This window comes from Staurois parvus, unplaced genomic scaffold (assembly GCF_062004578.1).
Source record: "Staurois parvus isolate SC_StPar_1 unplaced genomic scaffold, SC_StPar_1.0 ptg000525l, whole genome shotgun sequence".
Lineage (NCBI taxonomy): Eukaryota > Metazoa > Chordata > Amphibia > Anura > Ranidae > Staurois > Staurois parvus.
In genome coordinates, this window is record NW_028318321.1 from 6,584,028 (window position 1) to 6,610,084 (window position 26,057).

At 39.9% G+C, this 26,057-nt stretch overlaps 1 protein-coding gene across 1 annotated transcript in view; it reads left to right on the forward strand.

The window, feature by feature from the left end:
- LOC149451707 (B-cell linker protein-like) overlaps positions 1-26,057 on the forward strand; it is a 189,684-nt gene that overhangs the window by 158,024 nt on the left and 5,603 nt on the right. The window contains 12 exon segments of the mRNA XM_089690287.1: positions 173-417; positions 722-797; positions 2,191-2,265; positions 5,981-6,006; positions 6,150-6,172; positions 6,344-6,383; positions 8,487-8,520; positions 12,899-12,956; positions 13,093-13,117; positions 13,816-13,858; positions 23,137-23,211; positions 25,401-25,459. Of these exon segments, the coding sequence (XP_089546413.1) occupies positions 173-417; positions 722-797; positions 2,191-2,265; positions 5,981-6,006; positions 6,150-6,172; positions 6,344-6,383; positions 8,487-8,520; positions 12,899-12,956; positions 13,093-13,117; positions 13,816-13,858; positions 23,137-23,211; positions 25,401-25,459 (779 nt within the window).

Sequence of the window (26,057 nt, forward strand, 5' to 3'; positions counted from 1 at the left end):
AAGTGACTAGCAACCAGCACAATGATTTAGGTGGCCACTGATACAAACGGACAGATTGGTCCCTTCAATGGCCACTTGCAATTCATAGGCTTGTTTTCTTTGAACTTTCACTAATTACAAAGATTAAAGATATTGAGGATAACTTTTTCTTTTCTTTTTTTACTTTCAAAAGACAGGAATCAGCCACCACCAAGTACCCCAAACGAACCCAGAAATAGGCCTACTCGACCTTTGCCTAAACCAAACGAACCCTTGCCGAAGCCCCCAACAACCTTACATCAAGTCAACCGTTTGCCCCTTCCAAGCAAACCTTTGCACAAGCCTTTGCCAAAGCCAACTGTAGCGCCCAGACAACAGCCAACATCCCTACTTCCACCAGTAAAGAAGAAACCACAGCAGCAACAGCATGTTGATGAGGTAATAAATACTATGTACTAGATGTGCTACATATGAAAAGCATATCTGTTTATGCTATAGTCATTTTAACATCAGCTGATATAAATGGTTTCCAAAATGAACTAGTTTTTCTTGTATTTTGGAAAATATGGTGTTGTTTGCACCATATTTTTGCATGCATTCATGTTTATTGAATGTGCTCATTTTGCTAGTTTAATAAAAGACCCTATTATGAAGACTGCAAATTAGAATATTATGAGTGTAGCATTCAAATTATTTGGATATTAGAAGTATCCCTTACAACATGTATTCTTACTAATTTCAGGACTATGTGGTGCCAGGTGATGAGGAAGAAGATGATAATTATATTGAACCTACTGCAAGTCCGGAACCCTATAGGCGTAAGATCTTCTATGTTCCTCAATTGTACAGGACAAGTGGCTGTAAAAGAGACAGTTCCTACAAACCCCCTTTTCTACATTTCTACTCACTCAAATGTTCTATAATTATTATGATTTCTGATCCTACATATCATCATTACAATTGGCAGCTAGAAAGAACATGCAGTTTTCCTGTCACATAGACAGCTGCACTCCCTGCTCCATGGTGGTATCTTCTTGAAGTAGTTCTAAACTGAAACACTAAATTATCCCATTATTGCTGGTTTAGTAGAAAAAAATCTAAAACCCATTTTGACTTAAGTAAATTTGTGGTCACCTTGATGCCCCAGGTACTGGGAGGGAATTTCTTTCCCTGCAGGAGCAAATTGGATCATGCTTTGCTGTTTTTTTTGTTTTTTTTGCCTTCCTCTAGATCAACTGTGGGTATAGGTTTATAACTTTTTTTTTTTTTTTTTAATGGTTGAACTGGCTGGACTTTTGTTTTTTTTCAGCCTGACTAACTATGTAACTGAGTCTACTGTCTTCTTCATTGAGGAGGAAGATAATGCCTCTTTTGTGTCCTTGTCACTGCCTGGGTTACGTGGGCTTTTCCTATTGGCTGTCCAGTGGTGGGGTCCCCTCAGGATCCAATAAACTGCAGTGGCATATTGATACCAGGAAGTGGTGTCCAGTGGTTGGCATAGACTGCAACACTAGATCACTGATTTGAAATTGGCAACAGCATGGGACGTGGGCTTAGATGAGTTTAAAAGAGGCTGTAAAAGGTATTCCATTTAGTAACAAGTGCTTAATGGGTAAGAAGGGGATGGGAGGCATTATCTGTGCCTAGAGGTATGTGTTAACATGTTTTTAGCAGAGTGAGGAAGGTTAAGAACTTCTGACAATGTTTTATTGCTGTGCATGCTTTCCTTTCCCATGACAACCACAACCCAAATTGCTTGTATGGACATTACAGGGGCAGGGAGTAAGCGAATATCTCCTTAACGGTGCTCACAAGAAAAAATGCACAGAAAATGTAACTCTTTCTCACTCAATCCAAACTAAAAAAAAATGTAGAGGAAGTAATCAAATTACTTTGGTGGTAACATAGTATTATCTGCAGTAAAAAGAGATAAAGGGATCCTGAAAAGGCAGAAAGCTTTAATGAAAGAGAAATAATCGTGCTAGGTCTGACCTTCTGTAAGTCAAAATGGTAGATTACATGTTACATGTGTGCCTGTTGAGAGAACATCTTTGACTGCCCAAGGTGGCATCAAACACTTCAGTAACACTTTGTCTACTGTTGTAACCCAGAGACTAATTACAGTTAAAAAATTATATGCCTGCTGAACTCTAGGGTTGGGTGATATTTCTGTGCATACACAGGTTTACAAAGGCATTCTTATTTTTACAGCTCCTGTTGTGATCAGAAGCAATAAACCTGGCCAGTCACCCATTACAAAGTCACCAAAGCAAACAGAAGAACCAGGTACAAAACCAACATGGTCTATGGCAACGTATGACAAGTGGAATTGCAGCCAAATACTAACTAAGCTTAAATCTACTCCCACTCCCATTCTAAGCCTTTTCTATCTATCCTGTGAAAGGAAAGATCTGTATAATTACCTGTTCTGAGGCAGCTCCAACGCGGACACATGTTTGGGTCCCAGCACCAGCTTCAGTGTGGAGGAGGGTCAGCAGACAACAGATGCCCCATAGTAAGCCTATGGGTGATGTCAGCGCCCAGTCTCTGCTGCCGTTGTCAGCAATCTCTCTTCTTCACTAAAGTCAACTACTGGAGCGATCATGTGACTGGATTGGATTGCTCTCAGCATAGGTGAAGAAAGACTTCCTTCCTTTACAAGATAGTTACAATAGGTTTATAATTGGGGTTTGAGTAGGTTTAGGCTTACTTATTTTTTGACTATGCTGTAACCCTCTAGACAAGATTGTATTTTGTTTGTTATAAAAAGGGCTGAGTGAATACACTTGAAGTAATATTCAGTAAAAGAGCACAAGGCAACTGATAAGAATTAATATTGGTGTAAACTTCAGATACTGAACTTTGCCCTTATTGCTTTGATTCTTGCACTCTTTATTTACTAAGCCTGCAAGGATTTTATACAACCCTCAGGACAGTATGGCAATGGGTAAGGTCATCTGTCCATCAACTATACAGTTAATAGGATGGAGGTTAGGAAACGTGAAGGCGCTGCTTGGTTCTTCCAGTGATAGTGGTGTAAGTGTATTTTGGAAATGTTATATTTAAAGGAAACACAATTTTATTTCAGATCCTCTCTTGGAAAAAAGATAGATGGATAGATACCCCATATGTGTATACAGTGTAAATCATTTTAATACAGCGCTGAAATAGTAACAATATATATGGACAAAAATCACCACATATAACGTGCATAAATATCAAGTGGGAAAAAGTCCACATACACCCCGAAAGGCGTACAGTTTTGATCAGTGTCGTGATTCAAATCCACAGTTGCAAAGTGTAAAACTGTGCAGTAATGGGCAGTTGAAAAAGTGCATAAAGTATCCGTTTCAAATCAGTGCTCCACACCAGAGAAGAATGTGTTCACTGCTCACCCACAGGCACACTCACCCCATAGACAGTCACGTACCTCATTAGGGGGCCTGACGTGAAAAGGAAGGCCTCTCGTACAGCTCCAGTTTAGGGGCCACTGAAGGTGGAACAGCAACCACGAGAGCACAGTGGGGTATGAGTGACTGATCAGTCCAGTAGTCTGTAGAGGAAAAGCGGATGCCTTGCTGAATGGATGCCTGGAGTGAAGCAGCTGGCTGTAGGTAGATGTCACTGCAGAGCAAGCTGGCCGCAGGTGGCACAGTAGAGCAGGCTGGTAGCAGGCAGGCTGACAGCGGGCAGAAAACACAACAGAGCAGACTGGCAGCAAACGGCTGTTGTGTGTTCCCATTCACAAAGCATACCTATTTTTTTTTTTTATTTTCTTACCTTTTTAGATGTCTGTTAGGGGAAGGTGTCATGAGTGAGTGCAATGGTTTTTCAAGAAAATCACTGTCATCTGTTGCAGTAGAAACTGTGAGAATTGCTTGAATCCAGTTCCCACTACCATACAATGCTTCTGAATGTTTATCACTTATTTTGTATAGGAAGTGTTCAAATCTAGTTTACAGCCTATGAAATGATCTTCCAACACAGTACAAACAGGGTTAATTGTGGCAAAAACAACCCTGTCATAAACAAAGGGAACTAGCAAGATTTTACACTGCTGGAATTTGCCAAAAACTGCATAAAAAAATGTAAGCTGGATTTTATTTTAAGCTGTATAGTGTGAATGGGGACATCTAAAGTAGGTGATATCCCAATTTGGTTGTAAAAGCATAAATACACTTTAAACCAATAGGTGGGTCATAATAGACTAGTACAGGAACCAGTTCTTTCTCAGGTCTAATGATAAATTCAAATGAATTAATAAGAAAAAAAGATGAAAGCTTTCATAGGACAGGCAGTTTATTAAATGTTAATATCAAAGGACATTAAAATCCCTCACACAGCATAAGTGCCCACCTTGCACTAAGGTATGACAGCTCAATCTTTCACCAGGTGCGACACAATGCTAATAGGGGTGGACGGTCCCATATATGGAACTAGCAGTAAATTCTGTGCTATGGGTGCCTCCTGTAATAAATGTTTATTTTATTAAAATGATTTTATATAAAACATAACAAAAGAGATCTAAAATATATATTTATTCATATAATATATATAAAATATGTAAACTGTCCAGTGAAGCACATTGTGATATTTTGTAATTTAGTAGTAGTTTAATAATTAGTGTAATTGTATAACGTGCCCTTTCAAAGACCAGGAATACTCCGCTCTCCTCATTCCCATGGCTCCTGTCTCTGCAGTAGTGAAGAAAAAACACTGGTGGAAAATCCTTCAGAATTTGTTGTTTCTGGGATTGTCAGATTGCCAGAATCATGCTAGGCTCAGTAGTTTGATCCACTGATTTTGTGTCCTGTAGTGATGTAGAGTTTAGTTGAAGACCAGGGGGACCATAAAAAGAAACACACAGTGCTCTAGGCACCCGTGTTCCTTCAGTTTCATTCACTGGCCCACCACTATACACAGGTGCTAATCCGGCACACCCGCCGTACTAAGGAAATGGAAAGATGCTCTGGATGACTGCACACCTTGTGGGCTTTATTTATCAAAATACAAGTACAAAAACATAACATCACGGTGGCGGAAAGAAAGATCTTGATGCGTTTCACACTCTACTAGCACTTTGTCTTAATAACTAAGTGCTAGAACAGCACGAAATGCATCAAGATCTTTGCTCACTCCACTGTGATTTCATATTTTCATACTTGTGTTTTGATAAATAAAGTCCACAGGCCATCTGGAGCATTTTTTTGCTTCCAGGGGAACCAGAAAATTGACACTCCTGGAAGTACTGAATTCTGTAGGATCTTCTTGATGCCATCTGGGATGGCAGTTTCTACTGCAGCGGTTGGCGCACAAACAGCAGGAGAACGTTTTGATGACTTCTAAGCAGGAGATACATTATTGTACAATTTTGTTTTATAGTCACTTTAATGGCTCATGTAGTGTAGCTGCCAGTTGAGTGTTCTAGTCTATCATTAACAGGTGTGTCTTCCTAAAGTTGATATTTTAGGCTTAGGATAGATGCTATTAGATTGAATCACCCATCAGTTCTCACTCATTGTGACTCCAGCAATAAAATTACTGCTCAATTCCAGGCAACAAGTGAAACCGATCACTGAGTTTCTAATGCTAACCATTAAAAATGAGCAAACAATCTGGCTATGCTAAGGAAAAAAAGTCCCACTGGTTTAACTATGAATATTAGGTCATGTTGCAAATTGAAAGTGAAAGGTAATTTTATTATAGGTAAATTATAATATGGCTTATGTCTTGTGTTTAATTTTGAATCCAACTAGTTTTTTGTTAAATATTTAAAATATATAACATTTCAAATAATCGGCGATTTACTTTAAAACCTCAATTCAGGTTAATGTTTATCTTTAAGGAAAGAGCTCCATCCAGTGGCAGCCAAAGCTTATTTTCTTGTATATATAAAGGTATCGCAGTCATTGAGTTACATTGATGCTTTTTCTTTGCTGCTTTGACTTTCTGTGTAGACCCCATTAAATGAAATTTTAATTTTCATCTCTCTGTCTTCCAGATCATTATGAAGTTCCTGAAACTGAGGTATTTTAACTTAAATGTACTTTATAAATATAAATTTACGAGGCTAACAACTATTGATAATTATTGAAATTATTTGAAATTTGTAAGTTACCAAATGAAAGAATTGTAATTTAATCAATCATGCTTTTTTTTTTTAATTTCAGGTTAAACCCTCTCCACCTGCAAGGTACATAGTTACTTACTCTATAGAAGATTCACATTTAACGTGTCTACAAAGCATTTAAATGAGCTGATAGATGTGTTAACCACCATTACAAATACATTTTATTGGTGTCTAGTAAAAAACTTTAACAAGGGTGTCATGTATTGTGTTATCATTATTTTTTGTGTCACACAGAGAAGCACTACCTCCATCAAGAAGGTCCCCACCAAAACAGGTATGTCCTTCATGTTAAAGTATAACTAAACCCAAGAGCATTAGTCTTCTTTTTTCAGGCCAAGAACCTTTTCAGCAGGTAAAGAAAATATCTGACGTTTGTCAGGGGTGTATTTACCACAAGGCAAACAAGGCATTTGCCTACGGTGGCATTTTTCAGGGGGGAGCGGCATCTTTCAGGGGGGCAGTGGCATTTTTCAGGGGGGGAAGTGCCACCCCCCAAAGGAAGGGATGGAAGAAGGAACACACGCAGCATGGGGACCAGGTGGGATCTGAGAGGGGCTGCTTGATGGTGTATTTAGAGCCTGACTCTTGTTCCCGGGGATGTCCAGAGCTGTGAATGTGAGCGTCTTCTCTCTCGCAGGGTCAGGGGGGAGCATTGCCAGTGTATGGGAGGCGGTGGTAGTGGAAGGCTCACTCGGGTGGGGGTCTGGGGTGTTGTTGGTCAATATCAGGATCTCTTTGTGGGGGAGGGGGTGCTGCTTGGTGTCAGGATCTCTCCTTGGGGGGGGGGGGGGGGGGGGAATGCCAATTTTTGTGTTGCTTAGGGCAGCATGACACCTAAATACACCACTGACATTTGTGCCAGAAATGCAGTGCCTTGTCCCTTTCCATGAGCTAAACTTGCAGCAGTAAAAGAACAATTATGCATTTATAATTCCCCACTGCATGCAAGAGAGATTAAGAGATGAAGGCATATCTGAAGTTCAGCCTAGGTGGCAACCATGGATTCTTCAAAAGATGCAGTGGAGGAGTGAACATAACCACCCTAGGACAGGAAATGTGATACTCCCAGTATGACCAATGAAAATAAAAAGCGGAAAAGCCTGAAAAAAACTAATGCAGCCACCATTTGTAATAACTGGTAAACTGCATTTTTGTTTTTGGGGGTTTATAAGCTTTAAAGAGACTGTCAGAATAAAAACACATGTTGCAAGTACATGCCCAGGCCAATCCTCAGTAGTTCTGACAGGCAAAGCTACCTTCCCAATATTGCACTTCCTAATATTGCCCACCCCTTCTTGCCTCCTGCATATTCCTGCTGGCCAGAGAGGAAGTTCCAAAGAATAACCTCCTGTGCACACGTGTGGTGCTTTACGACTTGATGGACTCTCTGCTTATCCGGCTTTTAGGTATAGAGCAAATATGTCTTGCTGACCCCTCAGGACTGTGTGTATCCTTTCATGTACACTAAAGGAAAACAAAGAGAGGGCACACCGACCTAGCGCACTACTAATACACAATTTTAGTGAATAAATAAAGCAATTAATATACTCACAAACCCATGAGAGTAGAGAGTGTATCATAAAATGCAAATGGGAGGAACAAGCCCTCTTCCTCAGAACCAGCCAATGGCTCTCAGGGGGCTTGTCCCTCGAAACGTGTAAGCCATGTTTGGACGCTGAAAGGTCTTCCCATGTCATCAGTTGAAGCGGTGTGGACCTGGAAGCAGTTTACTTTGCATTTTATGATATGCTTATTCCTGTCATGTGTTTGTGACTATATTATTTGCTTTATTTATTCAGTAAAGTATAGTAATGTATATTGCACATGCGCTAGGTCAGTGCACCCTCTTTGTTGTCTTTCAGTAAGGAGGTTCTTCATAGTGATGGGCCAATAGGGATGTGCAGCAAGCTCCGACACTACCTTGAAGTTTTAAAAATTCACTTGCCAGAAATGTTCAGCATTCATATGTAACTGCAAGGTATTAGTGGCTGCTGCATGTATGATTAGTCACCTCTAGGTTTACTCTGCAATGACATCATTTCTTTAACAGATTAAAACATGTATGTATGTTTTAATACAGTATGTGTATATATGAATGTAAGTTGGGGACCTTAGATTGTACACCCCTTGAGTGTTAGGGACTGATGGGAATGTACAATATATATTTGTAAAGCGCTGCATAAATTGACGGCACTATATAAGTACCTGAAATAAATAAATATTAGTGTGTATATATGTGTGTGTGTATGTGTATGTATATATACTGTGTATATATATATATATATATATATATATATATATATATATATATATATATATATATATATATATATAATATATTTAACAAATTCACAACTCAAAGCTGTTTCTACTTTAGGAGCCACAGGTCAAGTCTGATAACTTTGATGAAGGTAAGTAATCATGTTTTGTACACAGTTGTGCAGGCAAAATAAGCTTTGCAACCTCATTCTGGATGTTGAATTTTATTGTAGTTTATAAATATTAAAACTATTTTTAAAAAATTGGCACTGATAAATTATGTGCAATTACTGTAGTTTTCATTGTCAGCCATGTATTTGATATCAGTACCAATCGTTAATACGTAAAGCCGAAGTTCACTCAAAAAAGGATTTTTTAAAAATTGACATAAGGGATAATACTTGCCATATGTGATGTGTCTTTTGTCCTCCCTGCCCCTGCGCTGTAATCTTCTGGTGCAGCTGAGGTTAATAGTGTTAAGGGGTCTGTCATAGTTATGTTAGTCAGGTTAAAAAAAAAAAAGACACATGTCCATCTAGTGTAGCTAATAGAAACCTCTGTATACACCATCCTATACCCATAGTTGATCCAGAGGAAGGTAAAAAAAAAAACACTCCAATAAAGCACGATTATGCAATCATCAAGAGAAATGACTATGCACACCTTTTCCTTCTCCTCCATTAATAGAAGCTGTACTATCCCCTCCCTCCTAGATTGTAAGCTCGAAAGAGCAGGGCCCTCGATCCCCCCATGTTTTGCATTGTATTGTTATTGTTCTGTCACATGTTCTGTCCCCCTTTGTAATGTACAGCGCTGAGCGAACTATTGGTGCTTTATAAATACTGTATTATAATAATACTATAGTGTAGCTTCTAGGAATGGAGGCAGACCATTCATTCACCCGTCCTCTATTCATAGATTGTTACACTTTGTAATTTCACAGCTAATGCTACAGGAATTATTTGATGGCCCCGTGGTCTAGGACAGGGGTCTCTAAACCTTTCAAAGTCAGTTTACTGTCCTTCAGACTTTAGGGGGGCCAGCTGTGCCCAGTGGGAGTAAACAATGCCCAATCTTTGGTATTGGGGCAAGAAATAGTTATGGAAGGAATAGTGCCCCATTGTTGGTGTCAGTGGAAGGAATAATGCCCCATTGTTGGTGTAACTAGCATGAATTATGCCCCATTGTTGGCGTCAGTGGCAAGAATAATGACTCAATGGCCAGATAAAGGCAAGCAGTGGGCCACATCTCGTCCAAGGGCCGCAGTTTGGAGAACACTGCTCTAGGAGAAAATATTGTTAATTGCAATCATTAAGATTAAAATGGAATGTAAAAGTGAGAGCTCTAAAAGATAGCTATTGCACAAAAGGTAACCAATAAACACCTTCATCAATCAAATGCATAAATAAAGTGCAGCACTAAAATTGTCAGGATGAGAAATGTATAAATGATCCAAAAGTGACAGTCCGTGCAGGTCTAGGTGGAGCTAGTATCAATCACGATCCTGTGCTCCCAAAGTGATATGGTAAGAATACGCACTCGCCAGATGCGTAATGTTAATACGCATTAAAGCAGTAAAGATCCCCTCTAGGAATTAGATGTCGTCCTGGACAGGGAAAGGTCCTCCCTCTGCATACAGGTGGTGCTAATGGAGCTCTCAGATGGTGGTGTGGTGGAAACAGTCAGCCAGAGGCCCCTTTAAGGGGTGAGTGGATATGGAAGCCTATGTGCCAGGAACTCCCCTCTCTGGGTACTTGTACAGTGCTGGATCCAAATGGCTCTAGAAATCAATTGCTCCTGCAGGCATGTCTTTACAACAGGCAGACTATCCTAGCGTTGGAGGAGAAGGAATCGTAAAGCCTGCCTGCTGTGGCCGCTCCTCGTACTGATCCTGACAGTACGAGGAGTGGCCACGGCAGGCAGGCTTTACGATTCCTTCTCCCCCAACGCTAGGATAGTCTGCCTGTTGTAAAGAAATGCTTGCAGGAGCAATTGATTTCTAGAGCCATTTGGATCCAGCACTGTTCAAGTACCCAGAGAGGGGAGTTCCTGGCACATAGGCTTCCATATCCACCCACCCCTTAAAGAGGCCTCTGGCTGCCTGGTTCCACCACCATCTGAGAGCTCCATCAGCACCACCTGTATGCAGAGGGAGGACCAGGGGCAGACTGACAACTCATGGGGCCCCCGGGCAATAGGGGATCATGGGGCCCCTGTGTCCTTGCCCAAACTCAAAAAAGCCTATGAAAAAGGTACCAGGGGCATCTCATGGGGCCCCCTACTGACCCTCGGGCAGTGCCCGAGTTTCCAAATGGTCAGTCCGCCCCTGGGGAGGACCTTCCCTTTCCAGAACCACATCTAATTCCTAGAGGGGATCTTTACTGCTTTAATGCGTATTAACATTACGCATCTGGTGAGTGCGTATTCTTACCATATCACTTTGGGAGCACCGACACAGGATTGTCATTGATACTAGATTAATATAAAAATAGTTCATAAAGTCTTTGTCACAATAATAAAATCAAATATGTGCAGGTCTTCTCCTCATTAGGTGACTGGAATCAAATAGCAAAAATGCGCACTCACCGACCGCACATTTTAAATGCGCCTGTGTGTAATATTATCCAGAAGACCAGCCAGGCATGCAGCTCCAGGAAACACATGGATCCTCCCTCTTAAGCACTGACATCAGCCTTGGGTGTAGCAATACCTCCAGATCCAGAGACCCTCTCGCCCCAAATGATAGGTAAACAGGGATCCCCCTTCTGGTTCCAGGTACCCCAAAAATGGAAGGTGTAAATCTGCAACCCTCCAACAGGAGAGTCAAGGAAAAAAAGGGAACGCCAATAGTGTGGTAGGTTCAAAACTTTATTGCAACAACAATCATAAAGCCAGGGTCACATGTACATACATACACCATTAGCCAATAAGCGGACAGGTAAGTATGAGAACAAAACAATTGTACTAACCCGGCAGTGGTAAAGATCAGAGACCACTGGACCTCCTCGTGGTCTCAGTGGTCAGGAAGTCACACTTGCTACTGGCTCCTCCTGAGGCCTTTCGTGCTAAATGCACTTCATCAGAGGATAGACGCCACTAGCAGTGTGACAGCAAGACTTCCTTTTAAACGCGGTTCGCGCATGCGCGAAAATCCCTCAAATGTTAGTTCCCCATAGGTGGTGATGGGATGGATGATCCTATTACAGAGGTATACAGATATACAGATACCATCCCTCCACAAACAGAGAGACCCGACTTTGAGCCACTTGTCTCTGATCTTTACCACTGCCGGGTTAGTACACTATTGGCGTTCCCTTTTTTTCCTTGACTCTCCTGTTGGAGGGTTGCAGATTTACACCTTCCATTTTTGGGGTACCTGGAACCAGAAGGGGGATCCCTGTTTACCTATCATTTGGGGCGAGAGGGTCTCTGGATCTGGAGGTATTGCTACACCCAAGGCTGATGTCAGTGCTTAAGAGGGAGGATCCATGTGTTTCCTGGAGCTGCATGCCTGGCTGGTCTTCTGGATAATATTACACACAGGCGCATTTAAAATGTGCGGTCGGTGAGTGCGCATTTTTGCTATTTGATTCCAGTCACCTAATGAGGAGAAGACCTGCACATATTTGATTTTATTATTGTGACAAAGACTTTATGAACTATTTTTATATTAATCTTTAATTTTAAATCACATCACAGCGCTGCACTATATATATATAAAATGTTTCTGTTATGAGCTCCAGTGATCCCTTGAAGTGTTCCAGCGGCTGGTTTTTCTGAGCGCTCGCTATATTCACAATTTATTGTCATTGATATTAGCTCCATCTAGACCTGCACGGATTGTCACTTTTGGATCATTTATACATTTCTCATTCTGACAATTTTAGCACTGCACTTTATTTATGCAATAATTAAGATTAACTACCAAAGTGCCTTATGGGTTGATTTACTAAATGCAAATGGACTATGCACTTTGCAATGTGCAGTTGCACTCACTTTCCCCAGAGCTTAGTGAATGTGTTGAATCTTCACTTTGTAAAGATTACCCAATCAGGAACAAGAAAAAACAGTATTTTTGCTTGTACATAATTGATGGAAATCAACAGAGCTTCACCACATTCACTAAGCTCTGGCGAAAACGCGTGCAACTGCACTCACAAATTGCACAGTCTATTTGCCTTTAGTAAATTGGCACCTAAATCTTTTTGGAATTAAAAATATGTGATCTCCAGTAGATATAACATGGTCCACTGATTATTTACTTCATTGAATTTAGACCAGTTTTCATTTGAGTTTGACATGCCCTCAAATACAAGAAACCCTGGGATAGAGCATGCATATAAGAAAGAGAGCACAAAAGTATGGGTAAACTTTTCCTTCAAACAAAGCTTTGTTTTGTGTGTAACAAACACAAAAATGTGGAGTAATCGATTATTCTTTCTTAGTAAACATGACATCATTATAGTTATGAATTATATGTGGTTGAACAAGTGTACACAAAATAAATGAATGCTTTCTTTTTTTAAACAGCTGATAGAAGGCAAGAGCTGCCAATTAGATCTACCCCATTTCCGCTTCCCCGGAATGTGTGAGTACTAAATTATTTAGGTCTACATTTGTTTATAAAATTGGAAAAAAAGAGTCTTATCCTCATACTGTATTATTCAGCTCCGTGTAAATTAATTTTTTTTTCTTGCGTTTTCTTTTTTTTTATAAATTTGCAGAAAACCGAAGCCTGGACCAAAATCAGTAAGTTTATACACAATTTAGAATTGTTATAGTTTCCATCCTCCGTAGAACAATAGCTAACATGGTATAAAGCAACAATTCTTTTGGGTTTTTTTTCACCTGAGAATTATATAAAAATTTGTTTAGTTGAAATGGTGAGGGTGTTTCTTGCAAGAGTGTATTCTAGCTATTGCTGAAAGTTTGGATTTAAAGTCCAACCTAAGCCCACTAGTGTAAAAATCAAATGATGTTGTTAGAGTGAGTTAGGGTTAACATTTCAGACAAGGTTTGATTCACCGTCCACGCCAACCTGTTCCAGTAACAACCAATCCCCCATTTCTTGTATTTGGAAGTAAAGGAAAATCTCTCCGGTTGGGGTCAGAGGCAGAAATAAAAGCTTGACAGAAATTTGAAGAAATAAATCTTCCCTACCTTATCCAAAACTCAAAAAGTTGACAAAATCTAGGCTCTAAGGGGATATCATGTATTGGCTCACTCAGTAGATGGAAAGTTCAAAACACACTTCATTTCTTACTCATGCCGGACCTAAAAACATAGTGTTGTTATTTTTGCAAGCTTGAATTGTAATCACTTTAACTTCAGACTCTCTAATTTGGTAACAGATTTGAATATTTTTGCTGAGGTGTGTAAATATGAAAATTGAAGATTTAGAATTTAAAAGCAAGTTAAAAGTCTTTCCTTTTGTTTTTTTTCTGCAGAACACATCTGGTTTACTTCCGAGAGATGCAAACAGCAACATAGGTGGGTTTGTACATAGACCTGTGAGTTTTTCATTTAAAAAAAATCAGTTTTGTATACAAACAAGTGACAGTAAAACTGGAAATACACGTGGTAACTTTCACTTAAAGGACAAGTTCACCTTTCATAACATGTTATGAACCTATACCCATATTCAGTGTGCAACATATTATGAAAGCACCTGCCCCCGCTCCTCTCCACTCCCCCTTTGTTGACAGCTAATGGAGGATCTTCTCCCCCCACTAGCTGTCAAAATTTTTAAAAAACCCGGCTGTGTCACTCATTCACAGTCCTCTGTGAATGAGAAAACTACAAGACCCAACATCCTTGGCAGCTGTCAGTTTGTAGTTCTCAATTAACTACCAAGGCACTGTGAAGCGCTGTGGTAGTTCATTGAGTCTTCCTGTCTGACCATATTGGCTTGCTCATACGGGATGTATGGGTAAGCAGATATACTAACAGGTCTGCAGGAGACCTAAATGGCACCAGCAATCCGCTGATTGCTGGTGCAATGCTTTACAGGCTCCTGCAACAAAAAATTATAAATGTACATTTTTTACCTGCAAAAAAATGCGCATTTATTTTTTTGTCAAAAGGTGAACTCTTATCCTTTAACTTCAACCACTTGAATTGAAAATGCAATCACAAGTAATCAGCAGAAATTCAGTAATCTACCACCCATGAGTAAATCAAACACATAGATTTGGTCAGTCGTAAAGTTGACAATAAATTTACTTACTACTGTATAGCATATGTTACACTACATCTGGTGTATATCACTCCAGTTTAACATTTTTATCTGCTCGGGCAGCAGTCCATTGCATAAACATACTGCATAAGGTTGAATATACACTGCTCAAAAAAATTAAAGGAACACTTTTTAATCAGAGTATAGCATCAAGTCAATTAAACTCTTTGGATATTGATCTGGTCAGGTAGGTAGCATAGGGGGTTGTTAATCAGTTTCAGCTGCTTTGGTGTTGATGAAATTAACAACCGATGCACTAGATGGGCAACAATGAGATGACCCCCAAAACAGGAATGGTTTTATAGGTGGAGGTCACTGACATTTTTTTCCCTGCTCATCTTTACTGACTGTTTTCACTAGTTTTGCATTGGCTAGGGGCAGTTCCACTACTGGTAGCATGAGGCAATACCTGGACCCTAGAGAGGTTGCACAGGAAGTCCAACTCCTTCAGGATGGCACATCACTACGTGCCATTGGAAGAAGGTTTGCTGGGTCTCCCAGCACAGTCTCAAAAGCATGGAGAGTCCAGGAGACAAGCAGTTACTCTAGGAGAGCTGGACAGGGCTGTAGAAGGTCCTTAACCCATCAGTAGGATTGGTATCTGCTCCTTTGTGCAAGGAGGAACAGGAGCCCTACAAAATGACCTCCAGCAGGACACTGGTGTAAATGTCTCTGACCAAACAATCAGAAACAGACTTAATGAGGGTGACTTCATGAGGATACAGGGCCTGATGTCTTCTATTGGGCCCTGCGCTCACTGCCTGGCACCATAGAACTTGACTGGCATTTGCCATTGAACACCAAAATTGGCAGGTCCACCACTGGCGCCCTGTGCTTTTCACAGATGAGAGCAGGTTCATTCTGAGCACAAGTGACAGACGTGAAAGAGCCTGGAGAAGCCATGGAAAACGTTTTTCTTCCTGTAACATTGTTCAGCATGACCGTTTTGGTGATTGGTCAGTGATGGTCTGGGGAGGCATATCCATGGAGGGATGCACAGACCTCTACAGGTTAGTCAATGGCCCTCTGACTGCCATTAGGTAAATCCTTGGACCCATTGTCAGACCCTACACTGGTGCAGTGGGTCCTGAGTTCCTCCTGGTGCACGACAATGTGTCCACAAGACACATGGGCAGAATCAATTAGAGCAGATCGTTTTTTTTCACTGAACCAGTGAGTGACAAGGAAACTTTATGTACATGCACACTTGACGTTTTTACAGCTGCTGTTTTTGGCGTTTGACGTTTTTTTCTACAGCCAATAAACTCTCCAGCATGTTATCCTATGGTCATGCACACATAGGCTGTAATCAACGGTTAATGGCTGGAAAAAAAAAACAAAACTAGTGGTAAAACGTGAAACTAGCCATTTTTTTAGCATTTTTAAAATGACTTTTTTTTTAATTCGATTTTATGGAAAAGGAAAATGATTACTGCTTTTCCAGCTTTTGTTTGGGATGCTCTTGCTTCTACATGTCCTACATGTAACCAGATCATACCAAAGTTTATTTGCAGCTCTGTTGGCTTTGTTCTTTGTTTGGCTTTGTTGGCATTGCATTCTTCTACAGAGTCATCTCCCATTGTCCTTTGCAGTCCTATTGTCTCAGATTACAGCACTGGGTGCAAAACAGGAAGTGACACTGTGTCCTGCTGAGCTATTGAAGCTTCTCTATATGCTCTTTTGCTCTCCCTGCTCTCAAAATGGTGGTGATTATGTATTCTGAGAAAGTGGGAGGCAACAAATAGCAAAGTGAGATGTTTCAGCTGAAAAATACTAAAAAACGCTAACTCGGAAAAATGTGAAAAAACGTGGATAAAAGCTATGCAAAAAAAACTGAAAAATGCTGAAAAACTAGCATTTTTAACGCGTCTGTTATCAGAAGTATGAGGAAACATCACGTGTGCATGAGGAAATGGTCTGTTTTGCAAACTAGAAAGACTCCTATTCAGTGAATCCCACCTTTTGGGATGTGGCTTACTTAGAAGAATACCTCAAAACTATCAGGATCACCAGGTGGCTCAGAATCAAGAAATTTCCCTCCTTTGAAGTAGAGGCTGAAGACTTCAAATCCCAATGGACTAGTGTTCTTGATGAAGCCTGTAAAGAATTAATGAGACTCCTAATCAAATTTAAAGAGACACACATGGACACAGTAAAGGCACAGATTAGTCTTTTACAGCAAAACTTAGAAAATGTTCACCATTTATCTGAGTTTAAACAAAAGGAAGAACATCTCCTGAAAACCATGGAGACACTTGAAAAGGATATTACACAGACCAAAAGATAAATTAGATTACACTGAAGGTGCTTCTAATCACAATTCCAAATCAATAAAGAAAAGATTTGGAGGCTTAAGACATTCCATTCTGAGAACACCATCATCAACTACGAGTACACCTAAGAGAGTTAGCTTTTCTGAAACTGAAGGGGAAACTTCTATCGACCCTTAGGTAGACCCATTGTGATAAGCATTGGTTCTCTGGTAGAACCACTGGGTAACCTAATGGATACTTTGTTACAGGCCTTGTTAACAGAAACTCTTCTCATTACACTACAGTGCCTTGAAAAAGTATTCATACCCCTTTTCCACATTTTGTCATGTTACAACTAAAAATGTAATTGTATTGTATTGGGATTTTATGTGATAGACCAACACAAAGTGGCACACAATTGTGAAGTGGAAGAAAAATGATAAATGGTTTTCAAAATATTTTACAAATATGTGAAAAGTGTGGTGTACACTTGTATTCAGCCCCCCTGAGTCCATACTTTGTAGAACCACCTTTTGGCTGCAATTACAGCTGCAAGTCTTTTTGGGGATGTCTCTACTAGCTTTGCATATCTAGTGAAATTTGTGCCCATTCTTCTTTGCAAAATAACTCAAGCTCTGTGAGATTGGATGGAGAGCGTCTGTGAACAGCAATTTTCAATTCTTGCTACAGATTCTCAATTTGATTGAGGTCTGAACTTTGACTGGGTCATTCTAACACACGAATATGCTTTGATCTGAACCCATCCATTGTAGCTCTGGCTGTATGTTTAGGGTCATTGTCCTGCTGGAAGGTGAACTTCTGCCCAGTCTCAAGTCTTTTGCAGACTCTAACAGATTTTCTTCTAAGATTGCCCTGTATTTGGCTCCATCCATCTTCTCGTCAACTCTGACCAGCTTCCCAGTCCTGGCTGAAGAAAAGTATCCCAACATGATGCTGCCACCACCATATTTCACAGTGGGGATGGTGTGTTCAGGGTGATGTGCAGTGTTAGTTTTCCGCCACACATAGCGTTTTTCTTTTAGGCCAAAAAGTTTAATTTTGGTCTCATCTGACCAGAGCACCTTCTTCCACATGTTTACTGTGTCCCCCACATGGCTTCTCGTAAACTGCAAATGAGACTTCTTATGGCTTTCTTTCATCAATGGCTTTCTTCTTGCCACTATTCCATAAAGGCCAGATATGTTGAGTGCACGACTAATAGTTGTCCTGTGGACAGATTCTCCCACCTGAGCTGTGGATCTCCACAGCTCCTCCAGAGTTAATATGTGCCTCTTGGCTGCTTCTCTGATTATTGCTCTCCTTGCCCGGCCTGTCAGTTTAAGTGGATGGCCATGTCTTGGTAGGTTTGCAGTTGTGCTCTACTCTTTTCATTTTCAGATGATGGATTGAACAGTGCTCCGTGAGATGTTCAACGCTCGAGATATTTTATTATAACCTAACCCTGCTTTAAATGTCTCCACACTTTTATCCCTGACCTGGTGTGTTCTTTAGCCTTCGTGATGTTGTTTGTTCACTAATGTCCTCTTACAAACCTCTGATGACTTCACAGCACAGCTGTATTTACACACAGATTAAATTACACACAGGTGAACTCTATTTACTAATTAGGAGACTTCTGAAGGCAATTGATTCCACTAGATTTTAGTTAGGGGTAGCAGAGTAAAGGGGGCTGAATACAAATGGACACCACACTTTTCAGATATTTATTTGTAATAAATGTCAAAAACCATTTATCATTTTCCTTCCATTTCACAATTATGTACCACTTTGTGTTGGTCTATCACATAAAATCCCAATAAAATACATTTACATTTTTGGTCATAACATGACAAAATGTGGAAAATTTCAAGGGGTATGAATACTTTTTCAAGGTACTGTACATGTCACAAAACACACTGTGCAAGTATTTGAAGGCTTACACTGGGATGAAAACATAAAATGGCTAACTTGTGATGTCAGATCCCTATATTCCAGTATTCCCCATGATTTAGGTCTAAAACATCACATGAACCTCTATACAGAATACTCTTCTGAATTAAAATGGTTCATTTTGGAAGGGGTGTCTTTTTTGTTATATTATAACCATTTTCTTTTTGACAAAAAATAGTATATACAAAAACAGGGGGGGCATCTATGGGCGCTCAGTTCTCTCCCACCTACACCAATTTGTATATAGGGTGGTGGGGAAAACTATATATTTACAGAGCCAACAACCCATTTAGGGATTCCATCACTACTTTTTTTTCGCTACATAGATGACCTGATTATCATTTTCATATGTGACAAACACCCACAACTGAATTTTTTAACCGCCTCAACAACGATCCCTTAAATCTGAGATTTACATTGGAGGAACATCACTTCACAATCAATTATCTTGATTACACTCTGTGTGGCTCCACTCAAATTGGGACCATCATGTTGTGAGCATACAGAAAACCTACTTCTAACCTACCAACCTTTGGACCATTCCACCTGGTTAGTTAATCAAGATCAGACAAAATTGCTCCAGTCTTGCTGATTTTGAGAAAGAGGCTATCTCGTTGGAAACAAGGTTTTGCGAACGTGGCTGCAGAAGGTCTGATGTTAGACAGGCCTGCCTATATGCCAGGAGTTTATCAAGGATTGATTTTTTCACACAGCGCCATTCTGGGTTGAACAGATCTGCCAGTCCACTTGTATTCTCCACATGCTATGGCTTACAGTTTCCAGATATCAAACCTATCGTATCAAGTAATCTTTCCATTTTACATAGGGATGACGATTGCCATGAGATGTTGGGTCGGGGTGTCATATTTTAGCCAAGAGGGCACGCACCATAGGAAACATGATATCTCCCAGTTTATTTACAACCCTTCTCCGCGGGCTTAGTTAAACACCACTGGCCTTTACAGATGTGGAATAGCTAGGTGTTCTTGCTGCAATCATTTGGGAGAACCCCATACATTTATTTCATATTCCAATGGTTTTTCCACTGGTATTACACAGTTGGTCAACTGTCACACCAAATTTGTTATATACTTGGTCACTTGTAATTTATGCAACATCCAAATGCATGGGTAGAACCACAAGATGATTCAGTGACAGAAAGAGGGATCATTTCTCAGATATTAGGACTAACAAAAATACCAGTTTGGCTAGACACTTCAAATCTCTCCATCAACAGAATATACAATGCTTTAGATTTCAAAATGCTGAAAGAATAGATCGATCTGTCCATGGTGGTGACTGATTTCCCCTTCGGTGCAGGAGGGAGGTATTCTTGATTTTTAAGCTGGACATCTGTATATCTAGAGGCTTAAACGTCGAATGGGACATTACTCATTATTATGAGTAATTTGTCCTTTCCTCTTTATGATGTTCCATTCTACTTCCCTGTCATTTTTTTCTTTCTTTTTATACATGTATGTTTTTTTATTACAGATACAGATACATATGTATACATTTAGATGGTATACATTTTTCCAAACTATCGATGGAATATAGTAGTAAACCAATAATTAATGCATTTCCATCATGCTTGTTGTCTGTGAGTGTCTTGTTTTTTTTTTTAATTTTTTGTTTTGTTCTTGAACCTATATTTTCATTTGTTTTTATATTTTTCTCAATACATTTCAATGGTTTTAATAATGCCTACCTAGGTTGATACACGTAGGTACATCCATATTTTTTCATTTATTTTTTTTCTCTTGTAGATATATACATCGGTCACTTTAAATTAATAATTCAAGAATAATGATATATGTCACTTTAAATGACTAGCTTAATAACATTGTCTTTAAATTTCTTGCAGTTTTTGAGATGTATTTGTCTTTGCATAAATTTTTGCTTATTGCATGGCAGAGACTTTTAAATTTTGATCTTTGTGACTTGCAAACCCATGAATTTTTTCCACCCGTGTCATGTGTTCTTATCACATGACAGCCAATGATGCTCTTATAAACACCCCTTCATTCTCAGAACTTCCATCCGCATGATTAAGCTCCAAGGGGCGGAGTGATATGCATAGGGGGCATGGCCTAGCTGGAGTCCAGGCTGAGGCTGCCATTCATTTCACCTCATGCACATGGTCTGCCTTTTGATCTGTGGCTTATGGATTTTTCCTTCTAACATTGCTGCAGCTTGGAACTAGGATGAGCTAACTATAACTGCCAGCACTCATATTGGTCTAGTTTGGACTTCACCTCCCTACCTTAGTAGCACATAATCTTGTCTTAATGGCAATAAATTTACATTCACTATTTTTCATCTCCTAAAATAAGTAATGACAGCAGTTTTGCTTACCTCAACATCGAAGTGGACACAATCCTTATTAAGCCTGTTATATTCATGTTCATGTTCTAACCGCCAAAGCTAATGGCCACTATTCAGTGCTCCTGCTCCTTGACCTCTCCGCGGCCTTCGACACAGTCGACCACCCCCTCCTCCTCAAAAAACTACACTCCCTCGGCCTCAGAGATTCCGCTCTCTCCTGGCTCTCATCCTACCTATCACAACGCTCTTTCAGCGTTACCTATAACGCTACCACCTCCCCCTCACTCCCCCTCTCTGTTGGGGTCCCTCAAGGCTCTGTCCTCGGGCCCCTTCTCTTCTCCATCTACACCTCCTCCCTTGGCCAACTCATACACTCTCACGGCTTCAACTACCACCTCTATGCCGACAACACACAAATCTATCTCTCAACCCTCCCACCTCACCCCCTCAGTCTCCGCCTAACCTACTAATCACAAACCTACTGTACGACATATCAGACTGGATGTCGCTCCACTTCCTTAAACTGAACCTCTCCAAAACCGAGCTCCTAGTCTTCCCCCCCAGCCCGCACACCACCCCCCAGTGACTTCTCCATCACGTCCAACAATACCACTATCAGACCCGCCCAGCAGGCCAGAGTACTTGGTGTCATTCTGGACTCCAACCTATCCTTCCAGCCCCAAGTCAAATCATTAACAAACTCATGCAGACTCCACCTCCGCAACATCGCCAAAATGCGCACGTTCCTAACCCCAGAAACCACTAAACAGCTCATCCACTCCCTCATCATATCACGACTCGATTACTGAAACTCCCTCCTCACTGGCCTGCCCCGCCACAGGCTATCCCCGCTTCAGTCGATCCTGAATACGGCAGACTCATTCACCTTGCCAACCGCTCCGTACCCTCACCACTCTAACAAAAACCAAAAGAAATGGCTATACATGAACTTTAATGGTAATAGTTTAACTCTGTTCAATCTAGTAAACGTACACAATATTTTTTTCTGTTGCATAAAGGTCTTTTCAGCATTATTAGTAATCAATTTTTCCTTTTTTGTGGTTAAAAATCAATTCTCAGACTGAATATTTTCTGGTTCAGTCATATAATTCCCTGTGTCAGTGAGCGGCAGCTGCAGGGGGGAGGAAGGAGCATCGATAACGGCTGGGACAAGGGAACCTTGTTTTTGTGGTAAAATAATTCATTCTCAGACTGAATTATTTCCGGTTCAGTCATATGATCCCCTGTGTCAGTGAGCGGAGGCTGCAGGGAAGAGGAGGGAGCATCGATGACGGCTGGGACAAGGGAGCCTTGTTTTTGTGGCAAAATAATTCATTCTCAGACTGAATTATTTCCGGTTCAGTCATATGATCCCCTGTGTCAGTGGGCGGAGGCTGCAGGGGAGAGGAGGGAGCATCAATAGTGGCTGTGACAAGGGAGCCTATAAGTGATGTCACTGCTCCCAGATTTTCCAGCCATTGTCAAGCACTCTTTCCCCACTGTTTACTGACATGGGATCACATGACCAAACCAGAGCAGGCTGAAACTTGGTAAGTATACACATTTCTTTTGCACAAGTTTCTCAGCATATGTAGCAAGAAGGGGGAGGGGACATTTTTAAATAATTAGTGTTAGGCAGGCATTTCACTTTGAACAAATAGTTTTTATGAATGTACAAATCTAGGTTAATTGTTAAGGATTAGAGTTAAGTGTAGAGGTTGGGTTTTGGGTTTCATGTGATGGTTATAGCCAGTATAGAGATCAGCGGGGAACATACCTCAGTTCATGCCAGTTTTTGTTGTCAAAACCACTATCACTATAAACCAAATTACCTTTTGAACAGTAGTCTGTAAAAATAGAACATGTGTGTTTCTTCTTTGTGCTGTTATATTGCTGGAGTGGTAAATTTTGGTTCAACAAGTTAATCATGATATCTGTGTAAGATGTACACGATTAAAATTTGAAGGAAGAAATCTTTTTAAAAATAAACAATTTTTTTTTACCAGAAAAACCTCCAGTACTGGAACGTCAAAGGATACAAAGTGCTGGATCAGAACTTCCACCAACACCGCCAAGGCAAAGTGAGTTTTTAGGGGATTAGCAAAATCCTGCATGTGTGGTATATAAAATTGTCAAACTTACATTTTAAAGAATAAGTATAAATCAGCACACATATATATATAAAATCCTCAGAAATCCCTTAAAGTCATATCAATATCCTTCCCCTGAAGTACTAATAAAACATATATTCATTGACTTAAACCCAAAAACCCACAATTATAGTGAAAAAATCAAGACCCAAAGAGATTACCCAAAAATAAAAAATATAAAATATATATAAAAGAACAAAAATAAAATAAAGTCCCAATATGCAAAGTGTCCAAATAATGTGTCCAAACAAAGATCAATTTCTTGATAGGAAGACGCTTCCTACTCCACTGAAGAAGATGCAAATCAATCACAGGTGCTCTTCAAATACCTCAAAAAACAAAATCTCAACATAGTATATTACCTTTTAAATCCCAGAACTAAAGTGCCACACGTGTATCATGCAAAAAAACACTCCAGTGTCACAGCACTCATGTGAAAAGAAAATTAATAAATATCACTGCAAACTATATATAAAGTGCATAATTACCCTAAAACAGAATCCACGTGACGTTCCCGGAAGTGCTGCGGCAGCCATTTTGGATTCTGGAATCCCTGTGTGTTGGAGGTCTGGAGAGTAACGGTGCACTTCAGGTGTCCCCCAGAGCTACAAAGTGATAGTGCTGGATAGGAGTAGCAAGGGGGAATTACCTGGTGATCGGGAGACCCTCTACACACGGAAAGGGGATCGTATACTGGGCATGAGGAGTTTGATGCTGTCTTGCTGATCTTATCGTTTTTATATGTAAGTGGCTACAATAAATTTTATATATGATTATAATTCACATACTGATTCCTGGTCTGTTTGTGAGGTCCTGAGGAACAAGAGGATACCAATCTAAGGACACTCTGTACATATGTGGTTGATTACAAGCTGGAATCTGTTTGTTTTAGGGTAATTATGCACTTTATATATAGTTTGCAGTGATATTTATTAATTTTCTTTTCACATGAGTGCTGTGACACTGGAGTGTTTTTTTGCATGATACACGTGTGGCACTTTAGTTCTGGGATTTAAAAGGTAATATACTATGTTGAGATTTTGTTTTTTGAGGTATTTGAAGAGCACCTGTGATTGATTTGCATCTTCTTCAGTGGAGTAGGAAGCGTCTTCCTATCAAGAAATTGATCTTTGTTTGGACACATTATTTGGACACTTTGCATATTGGGACTTTATTTTATTTTTGTTCTTTTATATATATTTTATATTTTTTATTTTTGGGTAATCTCTTTGGGTCTTGATTTTTTCACTATAATTGTGGGTTTTTGGGTTTAAGTCAATGAATATACATTTTAAAGAATAACTCCAGCAAGAAGAGAAAGCAGCGAATAATGCTAACCACCAAAACCAGCAATTATTCTAAAGTCAGGAAGTTGACTGTTTACCTAAACCAGAGTTCTGTGTGATCCTTTCAGAAATAAGCACACACAGCTCTATACAGTGTCAGTGGAAGTGTACTTCCTAATGTCTGTGTTTTGTATCATCCTAAGCTTCTGTCTGATTCCTGTATTACGAATAGTATTCCTTCCTTCATGGCAAGTTTGAAACCGATTAGTAATTAGAGGAAAAACATCCTAGTACTGACATTTTTATTACATCAGTCTTCGTGTCAAAGGCAGGAGGTCATGTTTACAAGCCTATTAGAATGGTTCTGCCCCACTTTCGTACAGTATTGAATCTATTAAGTTGCCATGGCATAAAAAGCCACTATGGGCAGAACATCCAATTTTACTCTACCCTTTTATTCTTAGGAAGAATAGAAGCTGCCATTGCAAGTTTCCTGGCTTTCAATTTCATCCAATAGTTTATTACTTTCTAAGTTGTTTCTTCTGACTTTCCTGCTTGTTCTGTATCATTCTTCTAAAGTATTGGTCAAAAGAAAGCTAAGCAACTAGCATTTTCAGGTGGAGACCCATTATAGCAACCTGTGTATTCATCTCATCATACAGATTTCCTATATATCTATGGGAATATGAATCTATATAGATAGCTGTAGAATCAGCTAAAATGCTGATGGATCTTCGTAAACATTTAGCCTATTTCTATTTTATTACAATTTCCTAAAAATCTAGCTATATAAAAGAAACTGTTTCCCATGTTCAATGTATTCATCAATTGCAGAACCTCCAGAAAATCGCTCTGCGGTCAACCAAAGTCGACATGGCAGTGTTGTAGAACAGGTATGAAAAAAATTAAGGACTAATAATTGTAATTTTTGCATTTCTAAAAGATCAACATATACAATTTAATGGTCAGCAAAAGGTATCCTAAGGCACATGGCCTTTATGGGGGGTTTTATGGAGATTTTGCCGGAAAATAGATGGGTATTGGTTTATAAAAGTAGAGTTCACAGGCAGAATAGCAGTTGTTACATTCATATACAGCAGTTCACAGTTCAATATACAGTATGTAACCATGCTATACAGTTAATAACAGTGCAGGCTAAGGAAAATGGTAGCCAGAATCTCTATCGGGTGAGAAATAATACATCTTAAAGTTGCCCTCAAAAAATGGGTAAAAATCACATGTAACCCTTATGTATATGATATGGTAGCCATCATCTGTATTTGTTGAGGAAAAGGTATCACTGCAAAGAAGTAGGGAGGGAGCTACTATTATGGTGTGGGTGATGACCATCATCTCTTGTGTAGTTTTGAACCTATGTAACGGGGGGGGTTCTGGGCCTCAAAACTGCTGGAGATGAGGAAGATAGAGAACCAAAAAGGTTAAGAACAAGCTTATCGGTGGGGGACCTAGGACTACAAATTAAAGTGAAGT